Genomic DNA, 19,266 nt, shown 5'->3' with positions numbered 1-19,266 from the left:
ATGTGCCATGGGATGTTGGTGCAGCAGTGTTTGAGGTACACAGCCATTTTGGTTGAGATGTAGAATTCGCGACAGTTGTCGCCATGTCCAGGACGAATCGCTCGGTGGAAAATTGAAACTCGTCCATCAGCGATCCAGCGGTGTACGCCTTGTCGGGCCAAACCATGGTACTACCAACGAATATTTCGACAACGTTTTACAGTTGAGAGGTGGTGAAATCATCTAGCGGCTAGTCGTCGTCGCTGTCGTCAATCTCGATGATCTCAACAGGTGTCGTTGACGACACGATCGGACGAGGTGTGGGGCGCGCCCGTTTCACAACGTCGTCGCCACCAGTTCGTCCTGCAGCTGGTGCTTCGAATGCAACTGGTGCTTCGCCTGCAGTCGTCGCAACGGTTTCTTCAACAGGAGCATCGTCTGCAACTGAAGGTTCGTGTGCTGCAGGGTCAGCAACGACATGGGCAACGCCGTCGTCGTCGTCGTCGTCGTGAGCGTCAAATGCGATGGGGGTGTCCCTTGGGAGGCACAGGTCGGCAGGTTTGGGGGCGTTTTTCCGCGTGACGAGTGCGACGGCATCGGCGCCAATGACGGACAAGAGGGGTCCGAGAAAAATATCTCGAATGACGTGGAGGTCGCATCCCGAGTCTAGAAACACAGCGGCGCAGAGGGCTTCAAAGCCATCGGCAAAGATCTTGGGCATCGTGACGTGAGGTCGCTCCGAGCTTCCTTCGGCATGGAGCCGCTTGATGTGTGCCAACTTGGTCTCCAACGCTGGATCCATCCGCATCGACCCCGTCAGCATGATCTGGTCCATGTGAAAGCAAATGAGAGCGGCTTTGCCCAACGCGTCGTTGCACACCGTCGCGCCTTTCCAATCCGACAACGCGCCCGGCTGCCACGTCGGGTATTGAACATACGCATACGACACGACAAGGTACTCGATCAAGGCATCCCCCAAGTACTCGAGCCGTTCGTAGTCACCTTTCCAAACGACGTTTGTCGTGGATTTGTCCGCTTGGATCAGCCATTGCGCCACGGACGGATGCGTGATGGCTTCCTACATGTCCGTCATACGACCAAATGGGATGGGACCATGCGTACGAGGAGCAACCGCTTGTCCTGAAACGTGTACTTGAGGGACGTTTGCAAGAGATACATGCGCTCGGGGACATCGGGATACCCCAGATGCGTCAAGTCCCATGTATCCTGCCAAACTTGAGACAATCGAGTCGTCTCGCATGGGACTGTACCAGGTGGATGGGCAATTCGGGACTGTCCAAGGCCGGGACGTGTTGCGGGATGCAGTTGGGGAAGTATGTCCGGTTGTAGATTTGGGGCGCCTCGCACACCGAACACCCTGCCCACCTGGACACAGCATGAGCCGAAGAGGGAACGTCGACGAGGTACGTACGACAAGAATGCCCGGCCCGCAAACTCGCCTGCGCCTTGGATGTATGCGCCGCACGTGGATTCCAGCACATCGGCAATCCATTTCAAGTGCGCAATCACGGGGTCTGGTGTTCGGCCCATGCAGCTGGGAATCCACGACCGGAACGGCCGTTGTTCCAAGTCGGTGGGGTAAATCATGTAGTGGTGGAGCATCTTTTGCATCGACAGCTTGCACAGTCGGTCGTTTCGAATCATGTCTCCACGCAACATGGACAACGTTCCCTCCGATTTGATATCGTGGCGGTTCTACACGACGGTGCAATGTCGCTCGATTCCATCCTGCGATTTATACCTGGTACAGCCACCACGTCGACTCGAGTTTGAGAAAACAGTCGCCGAGGGTTTCGAGCCGTTCGTAGGCGGGTTTTGTCGTCGCTTCTTCCATGTGCTTGGCGTCAATGTCGCACCCGATCGCGTGCATCAACGTCGAGAGTTGGCACTTGCGTTCAAATTCAAACAGGAGCGGCACGAGTCGGATCGCGTCAAAGTACTGCTGCTTTGTCAGCGCCAGGATCGACGTTTGGTCAGGAATAAGCAACCGTTCCTTCAATTCTCCAAAGTCCAACTGGGCCTTGCCTTCGTGGACAAACCGGATCAACGGCACAGCGCCGGGAATCTCGATCGCGTGGACGAGCGGCTGGTCTGGACTCGCCGTCAGCAACGCTTCCTTGGTATACCACCGGCCCAAAATTGGAATCCCAGGCGCTACAGTCGACTACTACGTCATGCCGTGCAAACGACCGCGGAAAAGTACCTGACTTGGCGCGGCGGAGAGTATACGACCAGTACTGATCGTTGGAAACGACTCGCCGCGCCACGTCGCCCACCATGGTAGTCGTCACTTTCTTGATCACGTACGCCACGTTGCGCCGCTTATTCGACACGTAAATGCAATTGCCACACTCTCCGGACATCGGCCACGCCGGTCGAAGGAGCGCGGACTGCATGACGTTGTGCAGCCCCGCCCAGTCGATTTCGAGACAACCTCCCCCGACTGGACAAAGCGTCGGCACCACCACGTACCCCTTATCGTTCTTGGACGAGAACTCGGTGTCGATGTCTCCGTTCGTGGGCGACATGGCTGCTTCCAGTCCATAGCAAATCAACCGCATCAACATGACGTGGAACTTGAGCGCCATCTTCAAATCCGACTGGCGCAACGTCACCTTTGTCGGATGCACAGTCAATGGGACGTGCTGAACGGCAGGCTTCATCACGTCGCTTGTGGGCAATTCAAAGCGCCACCGCCCCGACGTTTTTCCTGCGGGAACCGCGTTGAAAACGTCTAGGAAATGAAGCGAGCATACCGCCGTAGATGGGCTCCGTGCACAAAATGCCATACTGCATGCCTTGCAGTCCGTACAAGTGCATGACAGCGTCGTCGTTGTCGTCGCCGTCACGCAGCAGTTTGGACTTGACCGGGGAGAGTCCCATCTCGACTGCCGTCGCGGGGGGAATGTCGTAGCTGTTTTGCGTCTCCAGCTCCATGTCTTCGTCCACCGACTCTTGTGGAATGAACGTGCGGTTGACGAGGAGTTTCGACTTGAACGACCGGTCGAGGAACCCTCGTTTCAGGAGCAATTCAACTGCTTTGAACGCAGCAATGCACTTGGCTTGTTTATCCGAGGCGACCTGACTGCCCATTTAGATTCACGTCCCGAAGCGTCCATGCAAACCTTTGGGGTCGAGATGTTGTGTTTGACGCGGAGCATCGACGGGAGCTTCAAACTGGCCGAAAACAAAAACTTGCGATGGTCGATCGTGCCGTCGTCGGCAGTGTCCGTTCGACAGCGCTTTCGGCCGTCCAGCCGACCCATCAAGTGGCGCTGGATCATGTACAACGGCCGGTTGTCGTAGATTTTAATGCCAGGCAGCGTGTGGCAGAATGCCGTGAGGATCTGAATCGAATTTTCCAGTGTCATCTTGGCCTTGACGTCGGCGTGGTACAGTTCGTACCTACGTGTTGCACCGTCAGCACATCCATGGCGGCAACCACAGCCACACAACGCACTTGACGCGACCGTGGTGGTGCTTTCGTCCGTGCTGCTGTGTGTTCCGCCGAGGCACGACCGCCTGGTCCAACGTCTCGGTTGTGCTGGCACCGTTGCCGTCGAGACTCAGCAGCATCGCCATCTTGCCAAATAAAGCGCGGTACTTGTCAAGCTCCATCGGGGTGTCTGGAATGACATACTTGAACACGCCGTGGTCGGGATCGGCCCCTACATGTCCATTGCATCAAACTCGGCCATAGAGGACACCACCAAGTCGTACGCTGTCGAAAGTCGACCAGTTTGTGCGGATCCACGACTTCGTCCATGCAAATGACGAGGTCACATGGGGCGATGTGCTCCACTTCGGTCGACATGGCCGTCGTCACAAGTAGGGGACTCTTGCCCTCGTTAAACAATTTCTCGACGTCCGCCGCCTTCACGTCGCTCTTGTCTAACCCAGCAACACTGCCATGGCCGCTGCCGAGCATGCTGCAGCACGGAGGATATGCCGGAAAGCATGCCGTCATGTACTCGGCCACGACACGAGTATGCACCCGGCGCTGCAAAAATACCCAACATCGACCAGTTTCCCGCGCGTTGTCCATGTACGACCCATACAAGTCGGCGACCTTTTTCAGCCGCGCGTTTGTTGCGCCGAGTCCGTGCTTGTGTTGCTGCTCGACAATCCAGGCCAAGAACGTTTGGGTTTGTTGGACGTCGGCGTGGTGTTCGATGCGGGACTTGGGGTCCATTACCGGCGGGACAACGTCCATGGTGGTCAAGATATTGATAGCTTGTGCATCCATGCCGTTGTCGATTTGCCGGTCGAGAGTGTCCTTGAGCTCATGGCGCAGTTCCAGCTCAATAAACTTGAGAAAACACCACAATCCAAGTTGCTCCAGGATGGCCTCAGCGGCGGTAACGAATCGTTTGCGCCGGCTTTCAATCGTCAAGACATCGTACTGTGACGAGACGTTGCCGAGTGTGAGCAGACTGGCGTACAGCGCTTCAGCGTTGCAGTGCAAGGGGTTCGCCCCGCGAAGAAAATCCACCGGGTGTCCTATGGCATCGGCGTAGTTGCTTGATTCGTACTGAAAGGTCTCGACAATGATCGGCGCAATGGTCGCACGTTTCCGAAACGTGGGCTGCGAGATGCAAAATGCTGTCACGAGTTTGTACAACGGATTCCGACTTGTCGGTAGATCGAGCTCTGAGAGCGGCTTCGACACCATGGCAAACAGCCTTGGCCGCTGTAGGTGCGGTACCTTGATGTACTTAGTCGCGAGGCGTTCGGTGAATGTTGCGGCGGTGGCAAACATCTACGCGAAGTCAGTTCTCTGGATGAAGTCGCATCCATTGCAGCGTACGTCTTCCATATCTTCGACCACGATCAGCGCCAGTGTTTCCAGTGAAATGTGACCCAACTACCAGACCCATGCAATGTTAGGCAACAACAACAAAGTCTCAAGTCGACCGACATAGAACAAGTGGGACGCAATCGAGGGTGACACACACAGCACTCGAGCTTGCGCACACTCACGCTTCGAGTGCGCCGCGTCCTGCCACAGATGAGCCACGTCCTCCGATGCGACTGCGACTTTCTCCGAGCAAAGCCGTGACACTAACTTGAACACCTCGGTGGTCTTGGCCACACTCGTCACGAGTACAAGGGCCTTGCTTTCCGGGTGATCGAGCAACATCTCACGGATGAAGAACGCAGCTGCAAACGTCTTGCCGATGCCGCTCTTGCCACTCACGACGACATTTTGCTGCCGCGCCAGCGCCACCATCTCCTTCTGGTGCTCGCCCAACGACATGATCGCGATTGCGCCGTTTTATTCGGATTGTCCACGTTATCCGGATTTCCCGACACCCAATCAAAACAAAGCAAAAAATACAGCCAAACGACTGGTGCGACCGTCGTGGTTGCCCGCCCACGAACGATCACACCGAGAAACGAAGCGCAGATGAAGGCGAGCCCGACTAAGAAGCGCAGCGCGGCCTCTATCCACGACGCTGCGTCGTTGCAGCATGCCGTGGATGCTCCAGATGATTCTGCATTGGACGATGACGTGGTGCCGGAGGAAGTCGCGTCATCTGTGATCACCGCGTGCAAAGTCCACCGGTGCCGATTCCTCAAGTACGAACCGTCCACGATCACTGCAATGGGGTTCAACGCAGCAGGCGACATGCTGGCTGTCGCTCGACAGAACGGCAACATCGAGCTGTGGCATGCGTCGCTCCGGCAATTCCACCTGCACGCGGTCGTGTCAGGCCGGTCGACCGCGGTCATTTCAGGCGTGGTGTGGACGTCGTCGAACCGGTTGTTCGCGTCGTGTTTGGACGGCACCGTGAGCGAAGTGAATTTGAACACGTTGCGGTTTATCCACTGCATCCATGCGAATGGCGGCCCGGTTTGGTGCATGCAGTACAAAGCGTCGGAACAAGTCCTTGCGGTGGGTTGCGAAGACGGCCGCATCCGACTGTACGCGGTGCCAGAAGATGAAGCGGAGCCGATCGTGTTCCACAAGGTGCTTGGTGGTACTGGTCGTCGCGTGGTGTCGCTGGCACTGCATGCGGACAGCGACATCGTCTTTGGTGGCAACGACGATGGCGTGATCTACAAATGGGACACGCGCACCGGCCGCAATGAGTCCCGCATGACTCTCGAGCGATTCGCCAAACAAGCACCTGCTGTCGTGTGGTCGCTTCTCGTGCTCAACGACATGACCGTGATCAGTGGTGATTCGAACGGCAACGTACACACGTGGGATGGGTTGTCTGGCACGCTCCTGCAAACATTTGCCCAGTTGACGGCGGATGTGTTGACGCTGGCGGTGGACTCATCGGAGACTCTCTTGTTTGCCAGTGGGATCGACAACCAAGTGATCCAGCTCCGCAAAGGTAGTGCAAGCTCTGGCAAAGCGCCGTCATCGCAATGGGCGTATGCGTACAGCCATCGAGCCCACACGCACGACGTTCGCGCCTTGGCCATCTCGCCCGGCACGTTGTCCACGGACGACGGTTCCACGCCCGTCTTGGTCTCTGGTGGCGTCGATACGCACTTGGTTTGGTACAACGCCGCCAAATTTAACGCCTTGCGCCCGAACAAGGCGACCCCGCTGCCGCAGCGGCCGTTCGTGTCGCTGGCTCCTCAAGCTCGCCATGTTCTCGTGCAGCACCCGACGTCGCTCGAAGTGTGGGCGTTGGGGTCTGCAAATGCTGCAGCGCCTGCGGCACCCACCATGGTTGCGCAGCTCAAACTGGCAGCTGAGGCCAACATCGTGTCGTCGGCGATCTCGCCCGATGGCAAGTTCATCGCGGCATCGACCGCGTCGGTGCTCAAGGTGTTTTCCGTCAACGGTCGCGTGATCAAGAAACTACCGCTCGCGTCGACGGTCGCGCACCCCGCGTATTCGATGGTGTTTACAGCCGATTCCCAGCGGCTGATCACGGGCGACGTCGCCGTGCGGCTCATTGACCTGACGTCGCTCAGCGCTATCAAAGTGTTTGTGAAGAAGCGCAGTGTCCAGACCAAATCGCTCGCAGTGTCGTCGGACGGGCAATGGCTCGCCGTCGGTGATCTCGATAACCACATATCCGTGTTCAACTTGGACGCGATGTCGTTTTACGCCGACTTCCCGACACCCCAAGACATGCACACATGCCTGGGGTTCCATCCGAACGGGAAGACCCTCGTCGTGGCTACCGTCACCAACCACTTTGCGTGCTACGACGTTGAGCAAAAGAACATGACCGAGTGGAGCCGCGAAAATCACCACAAGTTGCCCAAGACGCTGTTCTTGCGCCAGCCGTACAACATCAAAGGGCTTGCATTCCACCCGACGCAGCCCAATAGCGTCGTGTTTTGGAGCCAGCAGTTCCTCTTCCACATCGATATTGACCAGCCGATTGTGCGCGACGACACGAAGAAGCGGCGCCGCACGCTGAGCGTCGGCAACGCCGTCGACTCATCCAGCGACGACGTTCCCGATACTCCGACGGGCCACCCAACGTACCAGTTTATCGAGCACTACGGTCCGATTGCGTTTGCAGACTTCTTCGCCGTCGACGAGCCGTCCGCGACCCCCGAGCTCGTTGTCGTCGAGATGCCCTTTTTCAAGATGCTAAACGCCCTCCCCGACGCCCTCCATCGCCACAAGTACAACGGAAGTGCTGGCCATTGAGTGTCAACGACGTAGAAAATATGCTGTAGTACAATTAATAGTGTCCACCCATCGCATGCGGCACCCCCTCACCCCAGGCCATGTTGTTCAACCAACCCGGACATTACCCCATGCGTACGTGCAACACCCATCCATAAACGACGCTCCTTTCCTCGAAACAACGACGGAGTTCATCGAGCGCTTGTTGGAGTCGCCCTCAAGCGCGGCAGTGTTGGCGCGGCCTCAACCATGTAGCAAGGAGCCTCTCGCCAAACTTTGCTGCCGCGACGGAGCACAGAATTTGCATGGGACGAAGCGTTTAGGACGGCCTGTCGACGATATGTAGTCGACAGCAGTGGCCAGACGGAATATCCCGAGCTGCAATGCGTACGTGCATTTTATCTCAAGCGCTTCACGTGACGAATCATTGCGAACGATGGGGATGTGTGCGAAGTGCGTGTGGAAGCATGCGTGCGACAACATCGACGGGCGGGCCGTCCGCCTCGATTCAACGATTCATGAAAGTCGTTTACGACTCGACCAAATGTCGCAAGGACGGATTGACATGCCTGCGCCGCACCGATTGCAGCCGGGGATTGCGTGGATCGTCTGTTTCGGCCATCGAACTCACTTGAAAAAACTACAACCGTGGTGACAAGCCATTTTTCCAAGGAGACCCATGCGCACCTTGTGAACAGCGTTCATAAACTTGGACGATTGCGCGTAGTAGCGAGTGGGGTCCATGAGCACTTCAATCAGTCGCTGGAGTGTAAATGGCGGTCTACATTTGACGTCAGATCCAAGGGGGTAGAATTCATGTCCGCGGCCACGTACGTGGCTCGAGCAAGGATTGTGTTGAAGAGCTCGCTGCGATCGACTTCTTCTGGCGTTGTCGACGGTCCCACAGCATCGTACGCACCGATTGCGATCTGGACTTTGACCAGGACAACGTGCTTGACGAGGCCCCAGTCGTAGTATAACACGCCGTGCTGTCGGATCTGTTGCAGGATCCGTTCTAAGGGCGGTCGCGCCGCAAGAGCCTCGGGGGTTTTGTCTCCATCGGCGAAGGCTACGTATCCTTTCGACATTCCATGTGCAGAGCACACGAGGTGTACCTGCCAACGCTTGTTCATTCTCCGCGATGACTTCGGCGTCGTCGACGGCTGTGGTCATTCCTTGGACTGTGCCATACTTGAAACCATCGTGCGCCGGTTAAAATGCACCAATGAAACCAGGTCATCCGCATAAAGAACCACCTACCTCTGTTTCCCATATTATTATTTGCCAAAGTACATCAAATTGCACAGGTTTACATGTAGGTATTTGAATTGTCAAAGTCTACAATGCGATACTCATATATACAATATATGGAATGAAAAAGGAGTCACAATTCGAGTTGGACACGAACCATCACGACCTCTTCCCACATGGACGCAACGGTGGCGGAATGCGTGAGCGACACGGCGCTGCGGCGCCGGCTGCTGTTTCACTGGACGACGGCGCATGCCATGCTACAACGCTTACCTGAAAACTTCTTCTCTCTTCCCACGACAGCCCAGCCTGCGGAGGAATGCGCAAGTACGCTGGCACTGGCACATATCCACTCGACTGCATTCGTTCGCCTCGTCGACACCATGCAGAAGTCCACAAACCGACCATTCTCGCGACCATTTCCAAGCGCAGTGATGGATTCGTTCTGCGACGCTTGCTTTGGGCTGTTGGTTCCTGGCAAGAGTGCGCACGTCCGCATCGTCCATCAACGTCACAACGCCGGGGTCAATAAGAAGCTCGCGCGCGCTCATGCCTCGTCCAAGAGGAAAGCCAAAATCCTCCACAAAACGGTCCCTCCTTGTGTTCGTGTGCGTAACGCCGTCATGACGACGTGCCACCATTGCCACCACCGCCGCTCATCCCCCGGAACCCCCGTTGCCGTCAATCAGAAGAGGTCCAAACCAGTGGCGCCACCGCCACCACCACCTGCTCCAGTGGCGGTCAAACGAACTCATGGCAGTATGTTTGGCCCACCACCAAGTCCGCCTCGGAAGCTCCTGGACAGCAAAAAGAAGAAAAAGAAGCCCGCAGGTGCGCCACCACCCAGTGCGCTGGACTCGTTCCTGAAGTCCCTTCAATGAAGTTCCAAGTCATGCACCAAATGATACTCTGCGACTGCAGTGACGCGCATCGGGAATATAGCTTCATATACGTGCGTAAGGTGGTCGCCGCGTCGAACGATATGACGTAGTCACCATCGACTTTGTTCACAGACCCGCAATCGCGAGTTGCGCCAAGGGACGAGCACGTGGCATCGTAGAGATGCAAAGCACATGCACCAACCGCGTTGACGTAAGGTCTTTCGATGTTTCGCCGATGCCGTTTGCCCACAGACCCTCTCCCCGGCCCTCCATCGAGTCGGCGGTGTGAAGGCGTGTTCGACAGGAAGGGCCGATGAAAACGAGCAATAGAGTGAGCTTCCGCACCGCTTCGCCTTTCGCGTCGGTCACCGAGTCAAACTACAACGTCCATGGGGAATTCCTCCAGCGAATATCCCGAAAAACTAGACTATCTGGTTTGAAAATCGCGCAGTTCCAAATTTTCGCAATCCACGAAACAACCTATCTGAAAGGGGGCATACCGACACATCACGATGCTCGTGACAGCTCTGTGCGTCATCTTGTGGTCACTCTCCGTGTCGGCACATACGACGCCGGCCATGACACCGTTCCCTGGCACGTCTGCATGCCAGCGCTGCGCCAACGACCCCTCCCAATGCGGCGACGCATTCAAGGGCCTTCCAGGCAAATATTGTGGTCCGTGGCTCAGCGGTGGCGTCAAGCAAGCGTGTTGCTGCCCTCCTGCAGCACGTTGTGTGATTCCGATAAACGCTGCGTCGTGTGGGTGCGATTCCAACCCGACTCCCATCACCAAGTCGTCGTCCGGTACACCGTTCTGGGCGTGGATTGTATTCGGCATCGGGGCCATCGCGCTCACCATGGTTATATGGAGCTGCTGCCGCCGCAGGGTGTACGAAGCTGAGCCAGTCTACGTCCCATCAGGCGGCGTCGCGTACACTTCCCAGCCGCCAATGGTAGTCCACGAACCATTTGGCTACAGTGGTGGCTACGGCTACGGAAATCGAGGTGGCAGCATGGCGGCCGGTGTCGCCATTGGCACCACGGCTGGAATTGTCGGTGGTGTCCTCATCGGTGAAGCTTTAGCCGATGGCCATCGCAACCATGGCGATTACGGTGGCAACTACGCCGGTGGTGACTACGGCGGTGGAGGTGGCGGCGCCGACTTTGGCGGTGACTTTAGCTTGCTCACACGCGTAACGTTGAATAATTTCAAAACATACACATGTGCGACGTCTGCTTCCTGCCTCCATCCTCATGCTGCCAACAGTTTTCATCAAGACAAGTCCAAAGGCCATCAAGGCAAGTCCAAAGGTGCCCCTTCACGCAGGCTGTTCAGAGGTTCAGTGGCTCGGTAGGAGTCAGATGCGATTGCCATGAACTCTAGGCGTCAATGGAAGATACCACTGGCGGGACCGCAAAATGTTACGAGAACGGGTCAGACAGGCTCGAAATGACGGTCGACCAGGTGGAATGCGCGAGCCACTCCGGTGTGCGTCTACCGCGGTGTCATGTGTTTAAGGACTGGGTCGACGATGTACCTGATACCCACGAGCACCTCCATCGTCATGTCGTGCTCATGCAATGGGTGGTGGAGGCCGTTGAATGCGTTGGCAGCGACTCTCGCAGCGTTCGTGTCTATCTGGATTTTCATCCAGCCGAGCTGTTTGGACCAGATGGAGCTGATGGAGAGCGAACGACGTGCGATACTTTGACCACCGAGCCGGCCAAAGTGGATGCTACTTGGCTTTTTTGAAGCACAATATGCCCACAAACTCGAACGCATCTCGCCGCGTTCCACCAACGAAAACTCATATCGAATCCTTGTACAATGTGGATGCCCACCCAGGTGGATGACCATGCGTTTGGAATTTTTACGCGTCGATGTAATCAGTGGACCCCACGGGCGAAAGCAGCACTTCCGCCCGCAATCCTATTCCCGGGTCTTGCTGAGGTGGCGGTGATTTGCCAAGCGCATTGGCATGATGGTTGAATAATGTCACGAGCACGCACACGTCAGTAAAGTCCTCGCGCATAGCAGCATTTCCCGCCGACCCTCATAACTTGCATAGATCATGTATGCACTCTGCAAGCATATCGCAGCACTTCATTTCGTGTGGCCTTTCAGGGCTCCAAGAGGGGCCAGCAGCGACAAACTTTCCATTTTCGAGCCTTGGGCCTCGAATTCGAACAACACTCGATGCGGCAACTTGGCAGGGTCGATTGGCATTAGAAGCAAATTTGACGTTTGAATCATCTGTTCCATGTTACGCCGTCTTTTTGTGCCCTTGCTCCTGCTGTCTGCTACGTCGCTGGCCGCGACTGACCTTGACCAACCCTTGAATTGGTCCATTGAAGCGGCCTCGCTGCAGGCCAAGGGAAGCAAGCCGAATGGTGGTGGGTCGAGGCCTGCTCCAGCTCCCAAACCTGCACCGAAACCAGCCCCCGCACCTAAACCAGCTCCAGCTCCCAGACCTGCACCTGCAACCAAACCAGCCCCTGCACCAAAACCAAACTCCGCACCGAAACCAGCCCCTGCACCGAAGCCAGCTCCACGACCTGCACCGCCAGTTCCAGGCAGTGGTAGTACTCGTCCATCTACACCTTTGAAGCCGCGACCTGCTCCTGCTCCACGACCAACTCCTAAACGCGTACCTTTACCTGCCGTTCCCCGACTGGCCTTTGCACCATCACCGACCCCTCCGCGGTACGCTGGTCCTGTTGAGTATGTCAAGCCCGCAGCCCCACGTCCTGTGGCGGTTCGACCCGTGACCTACGTTCACCGATCGCACTACGTCCGCCCGCTCTACATCGCTCGCCCGCTCGTGGTCCTGACGCCAGAGTTTTGGGCTGCCAGCACGTGCACCCAGTCGTATTGCCACGTCCAGTACACGCAATGCGTGCATGTATTTGGGGATGGGTGTTTTTGCTATCCTGGACTGCTTCATTGCGTCCGCACCGCGTGCACAAGCTATTACCAGCCTGCAGTTGATCAATGTCTTGCCCAGCAGGCTCAACCTACGCGTTGTTTCCTCCGGTGCCACGCCGAGCGGTACCCCATCACGTTCTCGCCCGAACTGCTGGCACATGCGGCTAACCAGTCCGCTACCTCCGACGCAGCAACAGTTGCGTTTCCGACCAACGAAATCACGCTCGACGACAATGTCGAGTATGCTGTCGTCGTCGTGCTGTACATCGACGCGATGTCTGCCGCGCAGCTGCAAGACGCCGACTACGAGATCGCGACAGCAATTGCCAACGTGTCGTCGATTACGACCACGTACGATGTAGATCGGAGTAATGTGTCGGTGGCCTTTCAAGACATCGTCATCAACAACTCGATACCAGTGTTGGAAGTTACGGTCATGATCGAGCTGCCGTCGCTGCAAGCCACGCAAAGAACAGATACTCTCTTCCAAACCATGATGGTGAATGAGGGCGGCAACTCGTCTTCGATCGCGACTCTGGCCGCCCAACTCGTCGAGGCCAACGTACTGTTTGACCCGAACCAGCTTAGTGTGAACGAAGTCAAGTCGGACGTGTCATTCGCGTCCAACGAGGACGTGCCTGGAAACAGCGGTAGGACGGCGGTGGCGCCGTCAATCCCAACGATTGCCATCGCGGCGTTCCTCGCCGTGCTATTTGACCGCGTAGCGTGCTGCTAGCACCAGCACGTACGTCTCTCAAACTCGGCGCGTAGCCCAAACACAAAATTTACATCGTGCACTTGCACGTCGTCACAATTGCAGTTCGACCAAAATGCCGCCACCTCATCATGTGGGGACGGCTAAAGCCACGCGGAAAAGCCCGTCCCCTCACCTCAAGGACGATGTGGAACGTGCAGGCTGCGAAGGGCGCGGCGAATGTGGCGTTGATAAGTTGGCGGCGATCGTGCAGTACGCGTGGCTGTGTGGTGGAGTGATTTATTAGCAAGCCGTCCCCAAGCCACAGTGGGCAACCAAGCGCTTCAACATCTACATCGAGCCATCATGTGCCGCTCGCGAAAGCGTCGCAAGCATTCGTGTGATTGTGTTTTGTCGCATGCCATTGCCGTGACCAAGCAGCTTCCAGTTGGCCGTGGAAGTTTCAGTTTTGACAGAACACGAAGTTTACCTGTCAAACAACGCTCTCAGAGTTTCATTTTGTATATGAATCGGGAGTGCGTGTTTTGGCACGCACAAGCTTGAGGCACGGATTACCATTGGCCGAACTATGTCCAATGGCATCGCTTGAAATCCCAACGTCAATCGTATCTGATGGCACGACCAGCAGCAGCACCATGAGCAACCCATCGGCCGTCACAGCTAAAGACGACATCAAGTGTGCGACGCCGCTCGTTGGTGCGCCGAAGCATGCCGCACCGTCATCGTTCCCACGTCAAAATTGCCAAGACACTGAGGTCGCTGGAGCCGTACTCTGGCCCGGCCATGTTCACTGCGATCGTCGTAGTTGGCTTTGTGGTCGGATATGCGGTCGACGCCACCCCCAACATCCCTGAGCCATACGGCCGCATCTCGTCTGTCATCGGGTGGACGTACTTTGCCGCATGGAGCATGAGTTTCTGGCCGCAGATCATTTCAAACTTTGCACGACAGAGCGTCGTGGGAGTCTCCCTCGACTATCAACTGTACAACCTCCTCGGTTTTGTCTGCTATGCCATCTTCAACTGCTCTTTCTTCTGGGGTGCATCTGTCCAAGCCGATTACATGGCTCTCCATGACGGCCATCGCAATGCTGTCCAGATCAACGACGTGTTTTTTGCCCTTCACGCTCTCACAGCCACGTTGGTCCAGGTCTACCAGTGTCTGGTGTATCCTCGCGGCGACCAAACGTTGTCGGTGCTGTCCCAGGTAGTCGTCACCGCGTCGACTCTCACTTGCGGCCTGTTCTACCTCGTCTCCACGACCACCGACTCGCTCGGGCTCTTTACAACGCTCAACTTTCTGTACCTGCTCAGCTATGTCAAACTCGGCGCAACCTTGGTCAAGTACATTCCACAAGTGTACTTGAACCATGTTCGACGATCGACTGTGGGATATTCCATCTATGGCGTCCTTGTCGACTGCCTCGGGTCTGTGCTCTCGATGGGCCAGCTCGTCATGGACGGTGCCGTGACTGACGATTGGAGTGTGATCTCGGGCGACCCAGTCAAGTTTGGCTTGGGCGCTGTCTGCATCTTCTTCGACGTTGTCTTCATGGTGCAGCACTACGTTTTGTACCCGGACACCGACGATGACGAACGAGGCGGGATCGTCGTGTACCCCGCGAGCAACGTTGTCGTGGTTGAGCTCGCTGCAGCCTCCGAAAACGACCCGCTCCTCAAGAACGTCGTGCCGTCGGCGGCCTACACTTTCCTCGCCACCGCATATGACGACTTCGAGAAGTCAGATGCCCTGGACAATGCTCCTCGAGGCGGACCCGTTGCCGTCCACGTCCCTCAAGTTGTCGTGTTGTGTGGAGAATGACCTCGGTCATATTTATATGTTTGCTTGTCGTGTATTCATACGTTCATCAAGCATACTCTTAATATATTTGAATTGACTAATTCGTGAAAACCCACAGTAATATTCAATCCAGCCATGCAAGTCTCACCATGCCGTTCCACTGCGGGGGCCAAAGCCGGTGTACCAATGCAAACCAAGTTCTCAAAGGTCTGGTCGATCGATGCACGTCCAAATAATTGGTGTGCATCTCCCACCCTCGGCGTAAATATGCTTTGGAATTATGCCGAGATTGGATATTCGAAACTATTTATATTTGCTGTTGTTGTGTACATAGGTGGTCGCACGATTTTAATTAAACTGTTGCATACTTTGTTACAAATGTAGACATAATAAAATCATTCTGGCAAAGTCTGTCTTTGACCCTCCCCCCATGCCCTTGCCATTGGAAACGCCGCCACCGTCCAGTAGTACTTCGCCATGACAGACATCAAGATCAAGGAGGTGCTGAACAAGACCTTGCATGGTCTGGATGATGCCTTGGTGGACTACATGGTGAGCATTCTATCAGAGTACGACGGCAGCGATCCGTTGGTGGACACGATTGCGCCATTCTTGTTGTCGTCGGGGTTCACCGAGGACGAAGAAGATGCCAATCGATATTGTGCGTCGTTGGAAGCGGCGATGCAAGACGCAGGGCTGCTGGCGAAAGCACCCGAAGAATCATTCAAGAAGCTGGACGTTGTGCAATCGATGGAGGACATGAGTCGTGCGACCGAAGCCGAGATGAACGGGATCATGGAACGCATGTGGGGGTTTGAAAACATCCGCAAGACAAAGAACGAAAGCATGGAATCGTGCGCGAACACGCAGTCGCAGCGCCAGATTCGCAAGGAGGCCAAGAAAGAGCTCAGCGAACAAGAGAAGGAGAAGATGGACGAGGACGAGGACCGTTTGTGGGAAGACACCCGCGTATTGCCCGACATGTCGACCGACAATGGCGAAAAGGTGCTTGTCCATATTGATATGTCCATGGCGCGCATTACGCTCGTTGCAGGATATTCATGTGGACAACGTCACGATGAACTTCAAGGGTCAAACGATCCTGAGCAACACGTCGCTGAAGCTCATCTTTGGCCGGCGGTATGGTCTCATCGGCAAGGTATCTTGCCCTACCTTTCTTCTCAGACGCTTTCCTTCATCGTTGCTGAGAGCAAGTTTGTCTAGAACGGTGCCGGGAAAACGACGTTGCTTCGGTTCATGTCCCACTACGAGATCGAAAAGTTTCCGCGCCACGTTCGCATGCAACACGTCGAACAAGAGTCTGCATCCAAGTTGAGCCACGTCGAAGACTCGGTGCTGTCGGTTGTGCTGGCCGCCGACTACGAGCGCACGATGCTCCTGGCCGAGGAGAAGCATCTTCTTGAAACCAACACCGACCCCGACCGCATCCACAAGGTCCACGAACGCCTGCAACAAATTGACTCGGACACGGCCGAGAGCCGCGCGCGCACGATCTTGGCAGGACTCCAGTTCCCGGAATCGGTTGTCGACGGGCCGGCCAAAGCACTGTCTGGGGGGTGGCGCATGCGCACGGCACTGGCTGGTGCTCTCTTTATGTCGCCCGACCTGCTCTTGCTCGATGAACCGACCAACCACTTGGATCTTGAGGTATGGTCCATGGGCACCTTCGATCTTGCGCTTCGACGTATGATGATGGTGGTGATAAATGCCCATGCCCTTTGGCGGTGATGCGTGTGTCGGGGGAGTCGCCGAAAAGGCGCTTGGCAGCGTTCTAGGTGGAGTGGTGGCCTCTTGTCGAGATACAATTGCTTGCCATGACGTGTGCTTGACATGAAACACGTCAAAGCGGGGGTTGCCGTGCGTATTTCATGCCGTGGGTATCGCGTTCCTGTGTTTCGATATGCATGTCCGCATTCGTTTTGTTCCAAACTCGACCGATTGCGTTTTCTGTCGCATCACGTGCTGCCGTGTGTTGCGATGTAGGCTGTGATGTGGCTTGAAAACTACCTCGAGACGTACCCGAAGACGCTGATTGTGGTATCGCACGACCGCAACTTTCTCAACCAAGTCACGACCGACACAATTTATTTGGCCAAACAGCAGCTGACGTACCATCGCGGCAACTTTGCCTCGTTCGAGAACACGCAGGAAGAGTTACTGAAGAACCAGCGCAAGGTACACAATCATCCTGACCTGGCGGACGTTGATGTCGTCGGTTCGGTCGTGGTACACGTGGTAGGCGTACGAAGCGCAGCAGATGAAGGTGGCGCACATGCAAGAATTTATCGACCGATTCCGATGCAACGCCAAGAAGGCACCGCTGGTCCAGAGTCGCATCAAAGCACTCGAGAAGATTATGCGGACGGCGGTCGAAGAGCCCGAGGACCCGCGCGCATTCAAGATGAACTTTCCGCCCCCGGAACCGTTGGGCCGGCCGATCATATCGATCGAAAACGTCGCGTTTCAGTATGCCGCCGACAGCCCCGAGCTCTTTAGCGGTACGTGCTCTCATCGACCGTACAAGCGTGTGCTATTTCACGGGTTCACTTTTGCGAAGACGTCAACTTTGGCATTGATATGTCGAGTCGTATTGGTATCCTCGGCGTGAACGGGTCGGGGAAGAGTACGCTGATCAACTTGATGCTGGGCAAACTCAACCCGACGCGCGGCAAGTGCGTGCGCAACCCGCGCGTCCGCATCTCAACCTTCACGCAGCATCACGTGGACTCGCTCGACTTGAGCAAAACCGCCGTCGAAAACATGATGGAGCTGTTTCCGGGCCACGAACCGGACGAATTTCGCAACCACTTGGGTCGATTCAACTTGTCTGGGGAACTCGCCATGAAGCCGACGCGCAAACTGTCTGGGGGGCAAAAGGTCCGTGCGAATTTGTGCGTCCAACCTGACCAGCCGTTCTAGTCGCGCGTGGGATTTGCCATCTTGACCTGGCGCCTTCCGCACGTGGTCGTGTTGGATGAACCGACGAATCACTTGGATATTGGTACGACAATGTGTCGGGGATGGCACACACATGCCTGACGGGAACCTGGCTAGAAACAATCGATGCGCTCATTGACGCCCTGCGCAACTACAAGGGCGGCGTCGTGATTGTTTCGCATGATCAGCACTTTGTCAACAGCATTTGTACCGAGCTGTGGGTCGTAGGCGACCGAAAAGTGACTCAATTCCGAGGGTCCATGGCCGAGTACAAGAAGGCGATTCTCAAAACCTAACGAAATGCCGACCGCCAGTCGTCTGTCGATGTCATTAGTCGAAAATATTGTGGAATTCCACCGTGGTGACGCACCTTGCCTGGCTGGTCGTTGCAGTGTATGTTGCGACGAGAGCTTGCACCACCAAGGAGGTGTCTTCTTGGGCAGCGCGCGAGGAGTTTCAACAGGAAACCACCTCCACGACAATATCCTGCTGCTGGTCAACCACAGCACGAGAATCGGTGCACCCGTTGGATATAGAACACGCATCTGATGAAGGTATCGCTCGGAAACAAAACCAAAACGCATGGTCGATTGTGACGCCATCCAGGAGGGCGGTGGAGACAGTCGCATGGGCTTTCGCACTTGCCTCGGCGGAACGAACGGCAAAACACAGCAACACAATACACACGGACTGGTAGTCTGAAATCTCCCACATTTCGAGCCCCCTGACGTCGTTTGAACAATGTGAGCGGTCTCCCCCCGTGTGCCTGTCGCAAGCTTCACGCCATGGACCAGACTTTGCAACTTGTCTCGGGGGTAGGGCCACGAGTCGCTTCGGCACGGGGTGGAGGTCCAATTCGCCAGGCATTGACATCTCCTGGACACCAAACCAAGTTCCTGGTGTTCTCTCGCCGACCGGCTCGGAGCGCTGTTCTTGTTGGATGAAACAGAACGTGGGCGAGGTTGAATTCCTGCAAGGGGACAGACATACGCCAACAACGCGGCACTGCATGCATGTTGTACCTTGCTCTCGTCGACTGGCAGGTCAGAGAGACGGGTTATCGTCTCAGCAAGACAAAAGATTGTTTGAATGCAATCGCGTCGAGCTAAACGTGGCCACGAGACTCAGC

At 56.0% G+C, this 19,266-nt stretch overlaps 8 protein-coding genes across 9 annotated transcripts; 5 read left to right on the top strand and 3 right to left on the bottom strand.

The window, feature by feature from the left end:
- Positions 1-229: 229 nt before the first annotated feature.
- On the bottom strand, positions 230-5,257 carry H310_03284 (hypothetical protein; the record flags this gene model as incomplete). The annotated part of the gene is made up of 12 exons (XM_008867084.1): positions 230-1,057; positions 1,102-1,206; positions 1,251-1,365; positions 1,412-1,695; positions 1,742-2,154; positions 2,204-2,710; positions 2,757-3,081; positions 3,126-3,405; positions 3,461-3,668; positions 3,721-4,759; positions 4,808-4,864; positions 4,919-5,257. The coding sequence occupies 12 exons, from the start codon at positions 5,255-5,257 to the stop codon at positions 230-232; spliced, it is 4,500 nt and encodes a 1,499-aa protein (XP_008865306.1).
- Positions 5,258-5,342: 85 nt separating this feature from the next.
- H310_03283 (hypothetical protein) lies at positions 5,343-7,709 on the top strand. Its single transcript, XM_008867083.1, has one exon. The coding sequence runs from the start codon at positions 5,408-5,410 to the stop codon at positions 7,625-7,627; it is 2,220 nt and encodes a 739-aa protein (XP_008865305.1). The 5' UTR covers positions 5,343-5,407; the 3' UTR covers positions 7,628-7,709.
- A 336-nt stretch (positions 7,710-8,045) lies between these two features.
- H310_03282 lies at positions 8,046-8,805 on the bottom strand. Of its 2 annotated transcripts, XM_008867082.1 has the most exons (4): positions 8,722-8,805; positions 8,441-8,675; positions 8,294-8,387; positions 8,046-8,246 (listed from the first exon to the last, which is right to left on the bottom strand). In XM_008867082.1, the coding sequence occupies exons 1-4, from the start codon at positions 8,777-8,779 to the stop codon at positions 8,136-8,138; spliced, it is 498 nt and encodes a 165-aa protein (XP_008865304.1). In that variant the 5' UTR covers positions 8,780-8,805; the 3' UTR covers positions 8,046-8,135. The 2 variants fall into 2 exon arrangements, with proteins under 2 accessions (XP_008865304.1, XP_008865303.1); XM_008867081.1 differs by having other exon boundaries at positions 8,080-8,246; positions 8,441-8,780.
- A 201-nt stretch (positions 8,806-9,006) lies between these two features.
- On the bottom strand, positions 9,007-9,882 carry H310_03281 (hypothetical protein). The gene has a single exon (XM_008867080.1). It carries the CDS (start codon positions 9,496-9,498, stop codon positions 9,127-9,129), a length of 372 nt encoding a protein of 123 aa, XP_008865302.1. The 5' UTR covers positions 9,499-9,882; the 3' UTR covers positions 9,007-9,126.
- Positions 9,883-10,250: 368 nt separating this feature from the next.
- H310_03280 (hypothetical protein) lies at positions 10,251-11,122 on the top strand (the record flags this gene model as incomplete). Its single annotated transcript, XM_008867079.1, has 2 exons — positions 10,251-11,049; positions 11,094-11,122. The coding sequence occupies 2 exons, from the start codon at positions 10,251-10,253 to the stop codon at positions 11,120-11,122; spliced, it is 828 nt and encodes a 275-aa protein (XP_008865301.1).
- Positions 11,123-11,977: 855 nt separating this feature from the next.
- On the top strand, positions 11,978-13,861 carry H310_03279 (hypothetical protein). Its single transcript, XM_008867078.1, has one exon. It carries the CDS (start codon positions 12,000-12,002, stop codon positions 13,398-13,400), a length of 1,401 nt encoding a protein of 466 aa, XP_008865300.1. The 5' UTR covers positions 11,978-11,999; the 3' UTR covers positions 13,401-13,861.
- A 122-nt stretch (positions 13,862-13,983) lies between these two features.
- Positions 13,984-15,324, top strand: H310_03278 (hypothetical protein). The gene has a single exon (XM_008867077.1). The coding sequence runs from the start codon at positions 14,088-14,090 to the stop codon at positions 15,198-15,200; it is 1,113 nt and encodes a 370-aa protein (XP_008865299.1). The 5' UTR covers positions 13,984-14,087; the 3' UTR covers positions 15,201-15,324.
- A 314-nt stretch (positions 15,325-15,638) lies between these two features.
- Positions 15,639-18,534, top strand: H310_03277 (hypothetical protein). The gene is made up of 8 exons (XM_008867076.1): positions 15,639-16,184; positions 16,234-16,338; positions 16,404-16,847; positions 17,184-17,375; positions 17,440-17,698; positions 17,758-18,077; positions 18,120-18,201; positions 18,255-18,534. Exons 1-8 carry the CDS (start codon positions 15,657-15,659, stop codon positions 18,431-18,433), a joined length of 2,109 nt encoding a protein of 702 aa, XP_008865298.1. The 5' UTR covers positions 15,639-15,656; the 3' UTR covers positions 18,434-18,534.
- The last annotated feature ends 732 nt before the right edge of the window (positions 18,535-19,266 follow it).

This window comes from Aphanomyces invadans (genome assembly GCF_000520115.1).
Source record: "Aphanomyces invadans strain NJM9701 unplaced genomic scaffold supercont1.5, whole genome shotgun sequence".
Lineage (NCBI taxonomy): Eukaryota > Oomycota > Saprolegniomycetes > Saprolegniales > Verrucalvaceae > Aphanomyces > Aphanomyces invadans.
The sequence above is the reverse complement of the archived record's forward strand: the minus strand, read 5'-3'. Positions and strand labels throughout refer to the sequence as shown.

Coding starts and splice junctions, on each gene's coding strand:
- H310_03277 (XM_008867076.1), top strand. CDS start 15,657: ATGACAGACATCAAGATCAAGGAGGTGCTGAACAAGACCTTGCATGGT. Junction 16,185..16,233: donor CGACCGACAATGGCGAAAAG/GTGCTTGTCCAT, acceptor CGCTCGTTGCAG/GATATTCATGTGGACAACGT. Junction 17,699..17,757: donor CAGCCCCGAGCTCTTTAGCG/GTACGTGCTCTC, acceptor ACTTTTGCGAAG/ACGTCAACTTTGGCATTGAT.
- H310_03283 (XM_008867083.1), top strand. CDS start 5,408: ATGAAGGCGAGCCCGACTAAGAAGCGCAGCGCGGCCTCTATCCACGAC.
- H310_03278 (XM_008867077.1), top strand. CDS start 14,088: ATGCCGCACCGTCATCGTTCCCACGTCAAAATTGCCAAGACACTGAGG.
- H310_03281 (XM_008867080.1), bottom strand. CDS start 9,498: ATGGTGGCACGTCGTCATGACGGCGTTACGCACACGAACACAAGGAGG.
- H310_03279 (XM_008867078.1), top strand. CDS start 12,000: ATGTTACGCCGTCTTTTTGTGCCCTTGCTCCTGCTGTCTGCTACGTCG.
- H310_03282 (XM_008867081.1), bottom strand. CDS start 8,739: ATGAACAAGCGTTGGCAGGTACACCTCGTGTGCTCTGCACATGGAATG. Junction 8,388..8,440: donor ACAATCCTTGCTCGAGCCAC/GTACGTGGCCGC, acceptor CGTCAAATGTAG/ACCGCCATTTACACTCCAGC. Junction 8,247..8,293: donor TTATGAACGCTGTTCACAAG/GTGCGCATGGGT, acceptor CCACGGTTGTAG/TTTTTTCAAGTGAGTTCGAT.